The 9,239-nt window shown below is 35.2% G+C and overlaps 1 protein-coding gene across 1 annotated transcript; it reads right to left on the bottom strand.

The window, feature by feature from the left end:
• Nucleotides 1-2,712: 2,712 nt before the first annotated feature.
• Nucleotides 2,713-8,692, bottom strand: LOC105804794 (autophagy-related protein 18h). The gene is made up of 9 exons (XM_012637547.2): nucleotides 8,294-8,692; nucleotides 6,625-7,083; nucleotides 5,874-6,317; nucleotides 5,314-5,559; nucleotides 4,430-5,230; nucleotides 4,147-4,322; nucleotides 3,765-3,889; nucleotides 3,188-3,679; nucleotides 2,713-3,083 (listed from the first exon to the last, which is right to left on the bottom strand). Exons 1-9 carry the CDS (start codon nucleotides 8,480-8,482, stop codon nucleotides 3,079-3,081), a joined length of 2,937 nt encoding a protein of 978 aa, XP_012493001.1. The 5' UTR covers nucleotides 8,483-8,692; the 3' UTR covers nucleotides 2,713-3,078.
• Nucleotides 8,693-9,239: the final 547 nt, after the last annotated feature.

The following is a 9,239-nucleotide window of genomic DNA, read 5'->3' as shown; positions in this document are numbered from 1 at the left end:
CTAAATAACTATTGTTTTAATTAGATTTTTTTCAACACACATTACTAGTATCTATAGTCACCCGGAAGAAAGGCAACATGAGGAAACATGACAAGTATTAAGGGAGTTGGGCAAGAGGTCGAGTTTTTCATGGCTTGTATGTGGTGAGTTTAATAAGATTCTTGTTGATTATGAAAAGCAAAGGAGCCAATGCAAGCTTAGGGTGGCAATGAAGGCGTTTAGGGATGTATTGGATGAAACCGAGCTTAATATTAAATTGGAAGAGGTTAGTTTACTTAGTCTAACAATCGCGAGGGAGTTGGTTTGATAAAGGAAAGGCTTGATCGCTTTGTGGTGAAAGTTGACTAGCTCTAATAGAATATGCATCTAATGGTGGAAATGGTGAGGCAAGTTAATTCGGACCATGATACTATTTTCCTTGATACAATAGAGGGACAGATGAGCCTGGGTGAGGGTAACCCAATATTGAAGTTGATGGGTACCAAATTCACCAAAAATAAAATTCTTACGCCTAAAGAGAATATAAATTTGAGTATAAAGAGTATGGTCGGTCCTACAATACTAGATATCTAAAATTGTAGTTCTTATAACCAGAAGGCGTTATAAACAGCTGTTGTGCCCACGACAAGTGTCGACCTATGCGAAAAATAAAGAGGGTTTTAAAACTGATAAAAATAAAAGTAACAAAAATAAATAAGATAAAAAACGAAGTAAAATAAACAAAAACAAATTAAAACTAGATAAATAGATGATGTGACGACGCTCTAGCTTCAAGCTTGATTTAGGTTTCGGCTTCGAATTGATCCTAGACAATAAATTTTTTCTTCTAGACGATAAGTTGGTTATAGTGGTCGAGGACGGCACAGACCACCAACCTTTCATTGTGTAAATTAATTGTGGGAACGCTCGACAACTAACTCTTGCCGAGCGAACAACCCTGAGACACGCATCCACAATTTAGTTTCTCGGTGGTCTTGCTAACTAGAAAGACCTGACTTGAATCAACAATCTCAACCTCGCGAGTTGTTTAAATCCGATCATTAGTTCCCTTGACGGATCCAACTATTCACTCAATTAATCACGTCAATTTGTTCTTCGATGAACCGAACACAACAATTACAGATCGTAATAGTTCTTCCAATTGTACGCTGCACAACACCAAATCAACGGGTCTTCTTTTACTTGATACTATTATGATTTTATGAGATGACTGAGCCTATCTCCTAAATTAAAAAAAATAATGAATACCAAAATAGAGATTTTTATGTACGGTTTCGAGTCTCATAGTTTCGAAAACTAGATAAAAAGTTTACCTAAAGTTAGATGAAACTAATTCATAAAATAAGAACAATAAAGAAGAAGAAAAGAAATTAAAAAGGGAATTTTATTTTTCAATAAAATTAAGAGAACAAACAATTGGTTTTTTTTGGTTGTCTGCGCACTCAGCGCCTCCCCCTCCCCCCTCTACTGTCTACTATCTTGATATATATAATAAAGGTTAAATATTTGGTAACATATTTTTTTTATTCTAAAAATGATATATATTTTTTATTTTACAACAGCTCTAAAAAATTGCTATGTATATATTTTTTAAAATATTTTATTATATCAAATTTCTAACTCTACTTGTAAAGTCTAAAAGTTCCTTTAATAATATACCAAATATTTTTCAATAAAATAAACTCTAAAAATAAGAGAAAGCTGTCTGTTAACACTAACCCTTCCCATTCACGCTTAAATAATAATAATAATAATAATAATAGCCTAAATAAATAAAATCTTAAAATAAAAAAGAGAAGTTTAAAAGTCCCAATAGAAATAGTAATAAAATATTTTAAAATTTTTGATCCTGTGCGTCAATTCAAGTTTTTGTGTCAAAATTTTCTTAAAATCTACATATTTACTCGCTTCTTACACATTAGATAATAAGTTCTTCATTTTCTTTCATTCTCTTGTAAATAGTCTCAAAGCTCTTATGATAAAATGTTTTATCCTCTTGTCATTATATTTGGAGCTCCAACTTCCAAACATATTGATATACTTGTTTGCTCTTCCTCTTTACAATAGAAAACCTTAAGGGATTAAAAGGAATTTTAGTTGAGCTTTAGTAAAAGTTGGAGGGTTTTGGTTGATCTATAAAAATTAAGAGAATGTTTTATCCTAGTCTTTGTGAAAAATATGAGAATTGTAAAGATTATATCTTTATATGAAAAGTAACATTTGTGAAAAAGATAGAAATAGTAAAGATTATACATTTTACTTAAAAAAGTAACAATTCTCATAATGAATTGAAAAATAATTAGTGAAAATATGTTTTTTTAAAGTAATAAAAGTAGATAATTGGAGCCCAATCATTGTCCAAACAATTCTTAAAAAAGTTAGTAATTTTTAAAAAAAAATTCCAAATCCCCCCCTTCTTGGTAATTTCCCACCTAACACAAGGACTAATAGCAAGCGCATTGACCTATGCTTTTTAAAGAGTTTATCCAAATAATCTTTGGGTATTCAAGTGATGGGGGACATTGTCTTCCTTTTTGAAGCCCAAGTGATCAAAATCAAGAATTAGAGATTTCCCTACTCCCTTATTGTATGGCAAGACCCAAGTTAGCCCAGACCCTGTAAAACCCTATGGGATTATTCATGTACACACATTCAAAATGCATGCAATGGCAAAGGAGAAGCCATGCCCGGTTTATAACAGAAAGAACACACTGCAAAGTAATTTTCCTTTTCTTTTTATTGCTTTTTCCTTTGTTTTTTTTTTTTGAAGAATGAATAATGTTTACACAGCACAGAAAGAACATGTCTTCACAAATCTTTTGCATTCAGCAGAATATCAATTTACAACCTGTACATTAGAAGAGTGGAATCCAGAGATGTGCCCTAGCAGCACAATGAGCCAATCTTTAAATTACTTAGAACCAATCAGTCAGTAGCTTCTTAAAATCACCAAACCACACTTTCAATTAGTTTTGTTTTGTCAGCCTCCGCCCTACAAGGCTGGCGTTTCAACAAATGAACCTGAAGTTGACAATATAAACATAATGCGCGCACCTTGAAAGGAACACAAGAAACAACTCAACCTGCCACAAGACCAAAACGATGATTTCAATACGGTTTTAGTTAGTCTAACAGACGTTATTAAACTGGTTGGTTTGTATGTTAATTAACACTTTTAGATACTAACCTTCCTCAGAGAAGGCAAAAACACCACCAAGCATATCATTGTTGTCACCTTCCTCAGATTTTTCTCTCTCACAAGGACTGCTGTTGCTGTCAACATCAGTAACAACCTCTGTTGGCTCAGTACATGGACTTAAGGGTGACACTTTATAGTACTCTTCTTGAAAAAAATGCTCAAATTCGGGTGATTCATTTACAGGCTCCTCATCTAACATGTTCATACTCAAATTTGATCGGTTAGAACTTGTGTTTGAAACATCACTGCTTCCACCACTGTTTGGAAATTGAACCTCCTTTGCAATGGTTCTTCCACCAGATATGGAGCCACTTGTTAATGATGATAGACTATTAGATTGATTACAAGACACAGGACCAGCATCTTTGTTAAGAGTGCTCTGATTAAGCAAATGTGATGCCAAAATACAACTCTGTCCCTTTACTCCACTACTATCATTCCCAGATTGAAGACTGGGTGGATAAGAATTTCTTAACGACCCTGGTTAAAACACCAAGCATCAATTGGAGTTAAATGAATCCAAAAGTATATAGAATGATATCTAAAATTTAAAACAATGTCATACCACTGTCTGAGTTTTCGATCGAGCTAGGTGACATCAACTTAGAGTGAGAGATAACAGTGACTTCAGAGAATCTTGCTTTAGCATCAAGAGAAGAAGACACTGGATAACTTTCTGCAGCTAAGCCCCTGCACAGGGATAAAATGGAAATGTGTGAAGGAAAATTGATTTGGTGGGTACCATAATAATAGAATTTGGCAACATGTAACACCACCCTAACCCCCCCCCCCAAACAAAACTGTAACACCATCCAGACCTCACACTTTCAAATGTCTCTGTTTTTCTACCAAACCCTTTTTTACAACTACTTTGACTTTCAAGATTAAAACAAGGACGAGAATAGCATAAACCAGAAAGGGCAAAATGTAAAGAATGCAGAAAATACCTGTCATTCCAACCAGGTTGAATCCTGTGAAAAGGCTCAAAAATAGGCAATAGATCCCTCTGTCTAATTTCAACCTCTTGAGCAGGCATCTGTTCTATTTCAGTTTCTCCACCAGACTGATCAACAGTGAACTTATGATCATCAAACCCAACAGGATTCATTGTATAAAATGATACCTAAGAAAATGCACATGAGACATAAGGAAACTGGGAATGCGCAAGATTATAATATGTGAAACCAGCAACGAGCAAGATTACATCATAAACCAATCATAAATAACAACCTTAGAATTCTGCCAGATTGAAATCCTTCCACTGCTTATCTGTACTTCTGCACTGGAAAGATACAAGTGAGACCTATCTTGGGCCTTTGACATGGCCGTTTGCCCAGCATAATTATCTTCAGAATCAGAACCATCCATAGTCATCTCTAATGCTTCTTTTCTTCCATGAGTCATTCCAGAAAGGCATTCCTCTCTTTCTGGCCAATCTGTTCTTCTGCATACATCCCATGCTTGCATAGCTTCTACTTTCACCCGCAACTCCTCTTCTTGTAGCTGGAAAGATGAACCTGGTCCAATTCTTGAAGCACTTTCACCTGCTTCTCCCCCAAATGAAGGCAGTAGCTTATGTTGGACAACATGTCCAGAAGGAGTGTAAACTAATAGCTGCTCCAAAACATTAACTTTTACTTGAGCTCGTTGCAAATCATTATGTAAAGAGTTATGAAAAACAGCAGAGAAAGCACCGGAAGGGAAGGAGGTCCTTCCAGCCGCAGATGATGCAGCATTGGCAACCGTATTAAGCCATCCAGAGTTAACATTTTTTATTCTGCTAACAACAGAGAGGGTAACAGTTGGTGGTGCTGGCAAAGAGAATGTTTGATAGTTTATTGGGAATGATGGAGTGGACCACCAAGGGAAAGATACAACTGGTGATAAGATAGACCCATCTACATGAGAATTCCGAATTTGGAGTACATTCTCACCACCAAACGGGGAAAGAACAAAAATATGGCAAGTACCCCGAGATGAAACAATGGCAATCCACTGACTGAAAGCACTAAAGCAAATATCTTGGATCACCTACAAAAAAAAAAAGGAAAAAGAAATTATAGATAGATTAAACATAAAAGTTTAATGAAAAAGTAGAGAATGCAAGAAAATACAGCTGATGTCATGCCACGGTGGAGCTTGTAAAGGTGCACATGTGAAGAACTCCAATCATAGCTTTGAGAGCCAGATCCATTCTTTGTTGAGGATGGCATGATCCGAAAAATATTTATATTGTTCCCATGTATTGAGGCCGTAACTAGAAGAGTCCCACTTGGATCAAAACATAGAGCAGAAATTGGACTGGTATGAGCCCTGAACTGTGATATAACAGCTCTGGAAACAAAATCTTTGACAACAACCTGCATTGGACCATATATTAAGAAAACCCTAAAATTACATTCAAAATTTTCATAGTTGATTATTAACAGATCGAATTCCCATGCCTCTGATATTAAGTATTTCTAAGAAGTAATGAGCAACCTTATCTCATCAGATACCTTCAGAAAAATTTAACTTAAACATGCATCTGACATAAAAACCCAAGCATATAGGCAAAGATATGATTGTAACCTTCCACATCAGGGTGGAATTAATGTGTAATGATCATATGTATTATTTTCAGGCATTCTAACATAGGACTAAAGTTTGCTTCTCAAATACATCATGTACTAACCGTCCCAGCAATATCAGTCTCTGCAGAATGCAATGCACCCCGACCAACTTTCCGGCCTGAATTTGAAGACATGGGAGAACCAGAACCATCAGGAATAAGATCTTGATAGTATTTTGACAAAGTTTTGTAGCCCATGTCACCCAGATTGATTAACCCAGCAGCTAACTGCTTACTAGATTCCATAGCATATCGAGCCACAAGACTCCCACTACTAGGAGAAGTTGATGGACTAACACCAGGAGATGGAGTCAGGTTCTGTGGACTCAGTCGACCTGTATTTGACTGCAATGGATTGTTTGAAGCATAAGCTAACCACCTGGGACCCACTGCCATGGGACCATATCCAATATTAATCCCAAGCGTTCCTTGGCCTCCTGCTTGAGGGACAGGATAGGTGAGGACACTAAATTTATTTTCAAGAGTGAGAGCATCGAAGCAGTATATCTGCCAACCAATAAAAGAATGCATGGTTTAAATTGTTTAGCTCCAACTAAATAATTGATCAAATAAAAGGATATAATGAATGTTTCTACAGTAAAAACTATCCTCGATCAACATCTTCATAAAGTACAAGCAATCTTGGAACCACCTAATCTGATTATTTGAGGTTTTTAATGAACTGGGGCATTCTAACAGATGAAAACAAACAAGGAATAAAAATTGCTTAACCTATCGGACTTGTTTATGACAAATTTTAAAATGCTTGTTCTACTGAAACTAAGTTTGAGGGGGGAAAAAGGCTAATTCTTACTTGTGTTGCAAGCCCCACAGCTACTATTCGAGGACTGCTTCTAACCATACATACAGTTGACCGGAATCTCAATACATGAACATAATTATGAGACCTTAGCGAATAGAATCGAACAGCAGTAGGAGAGAGAAGAATATTTCCATTTTGAGGCTCATCAAAACCATGTCTAGCCAATCCATCTCTTCCAATAGGCATCAAACCTGAGACCTTTGACTCATCGCAGGCAACGACAAGAAGTAAAGGATGTGATGCTCTAAATCCTTCATGACCCTCAGACATTTCAGGGAGTGGCTGCATTTGTAAAAATGTAACGGGATCATCACGCCTTGAAACAAGTTCATTGACATTAGAGGCGTCTTCGACATCAAGAACTTGAAAGCCATTGGAGTATCCAAGTAAGAGGACCCTCTTAAAAGATAAGGAACTAAGCTCTAGTCTGTCAAACGACGCCCAGAGCACCTGTTTTACAAAAGAAACCCAATGAGATAGCAGATAGAGTAACAAGAAGTTTCAAGGCAAATGCACATTCAAGTTACACAACCTGTCAAAGAAGAGCACAACAAAAAACCATTTCAAGCAAAGTGACTCAGGTAAATCTATATCTGCATCTCACATTCACTCCCACCTTCTTAGGATAAGGGGTAAACTAGTGCCCTCATCCCTACAATGAGCTATTGTCATCAAAACTGTGAGCAACTGATAAACAACTTGCTACAATACAATGGAATTCAGCAGTTGAGTTTCCATTTTGGCAATTTTGAACTTAAAGGAACTCAAGTCAGAGCATTATTAGAACAAATAGAACATAACGACCTGTAATAGAAAGAGCAAAAAAGAATCAAATCATTGGCACAAGACAAATCTTATAATAAACTGCCTCTGTGTTACTACATCTAAAAATCAATATGGTTCTCCCATAAATAACTAAACTCTCCAAAGTCATCATTTCCAGATATATAACCTAATCTTTTCTTACAAAGTTATAATTGAAGATTGATCACGCAAATGATTCAATTATTTTAATTGCAAAATATGCAATCTACGCCCCGAGTGATTAACATTATTACAGCATTAATTTATCCATAAAAAATCCACTTTATAAATAAGCAACACTTTCCTTAACTCCCCCAACAAACCATTCTGACAAATATCATCTAAATATTGGTTTGGTTAGTGCAATAAACAAATCAATGTAAATTAAAACACTAAATCAGCTGATTTTCCATTCATTAAATTAATTAAAATGATTTTCAGAGAGAAAATGCAATGTCCATTTAATGGCCACTAAAGCGACAATATATATATGGTTTTTTTCTTTTTAAGAAAAAAGAAATATTCCTATACATCTCAACTTTACCTTATTAATAAAAGATCATTTTCATGAATCAAATTTATATTTCAGAAAATATTAAATTCAAGAATAAAATTCATAAAGAAATTAACTTTTAGCTGTACATTACAACAATCAGTTAAATCCTGTTGAGTTGAAGAAGTAATTTTATTTTACCTTTTTTTTCTAAAAAGAGGGAATACCTAAAAAAATTTCTCTACATTTATTTTTCTCTTCATTTTCACTGATCCATCGAACGATTAGGAAAAAAAAACTTATAGTTCCAAAAATAAATCCACAAAAAACAACACAAAAAAAGAAATAAATAAAAATAGAAACCTGGTCTTTTGGGTGTTCCTGAGAGTCACCAGTAATAGAAGCGGCGACGGAGGCACTAGCTGACCGTACACCTGAAGAGGCTGTTTTGAGGCAGGAAGAAATGAATTTCAAAGAATTCGGCAAAAAACCATTATTGTTACTAGTATTGGAGCCTTTGTTGTTGTTTCCGATGTTGCTGTTGCTCTTCATAGTAAAGAACCAATCCAATTTCTTGTTCCGGCCACCGGGGCGTTACCGGGATAGAAAAAAGTGATCCGCAATAGCATAAGAGGGAAATAACAAAACGGCAGCACTTCAATCTTAGAGGATCACCGGAAATGAATTTTTTTTCGCGGTGGTTGGGTTTGACCTTTTTAACAAAGAGAGGAAGAATAGGAAGGCAGAGAGGACACGGTTCTTTGCTTTCTTCGTTAAATGTTAATTGCAGTGCAAGCAAGAATGGAAGTATTGCAGGCGAGTCCTGTCAAGTTTTCGGATAGTTCAATGGAGTCCTTGTTTTGGTCAAAAGGATTTGGTTGACACAGCTTACCTGCTAATTTCACTTGTTATTCAACTTCGATGCTTTAAGATTAGGAAATTATTTGATTTTTTTGATTGATTTAATGTCGTAATTAACCTAAATTTAGGATCTAAATTTATAGTCTAAAACCTTACATAATTAAATGCTAAAATCTTTTTAAATTCTTAATGTTGGTATATTTGAATTAATGCTTTTGTTGATGGGTGTATCGATTATTATTCCATCTTTAATGATAATATTTAATTAGGCAAAACCTACCGATTAATCTTAACTATTTGGTAATAAATGTAGTCAAGCCCCATTTTCTTGAAAAGAAAAACAAAATCAGAATCGAAAAGGACAGAAGTGAAAAATGAAAGAAATTACAAGGGGCAAAAGGGAAAATAAAGAAAAATAAAGAAATTACAGAGGTCGGTTACGTTACGA

The sequence above is a fragment of the Gossypium raimondii genome, chromosome 11, assembly GCF_025698545.1.
Source record: "Gossypium raimondii isolate GPD5lz chromosome 11, ASM2569854v1, whole genome shotgun sequence".
Classification (NCBI taxonomy): domain Eukaryota; kingdom Viridiplantae; phylum Streptophyta; class Magnoliopsida; order Malvales; family Malvaceae; genus Gossypium; species Gossypium raimondii.
The sequence above is the reverse complement of the archived record's forward strand: the minus strand, read 5'-3'. Positions and strand labels throughout refer to the sequence as shown.

Bases quoted from the DNA above. Each gene is read 5' to 3' on its own strand.
- LOC105804794 (XM_012637547.2), bottom strand. From the start codon at position 8,482: ATGAAGAGCAACAGCAACATCGGAAACAACAACAAAGGCTCCAATACT. The intron at 6,318-6,624 runs GTAAGAATTAGC...ATTGGTTGGCAG, and splicing joins CTGTGGGGCTTGCAACACAA to ATATACTGCTTCGATGCTCT. The intron at 5,231-5,313 runs GTATTTTCTTGC...TTTTTTTTGTAG, and splicing joins ACCGTGGCATGACATCAGCT to GTGATCCAAGATATTTGCTT.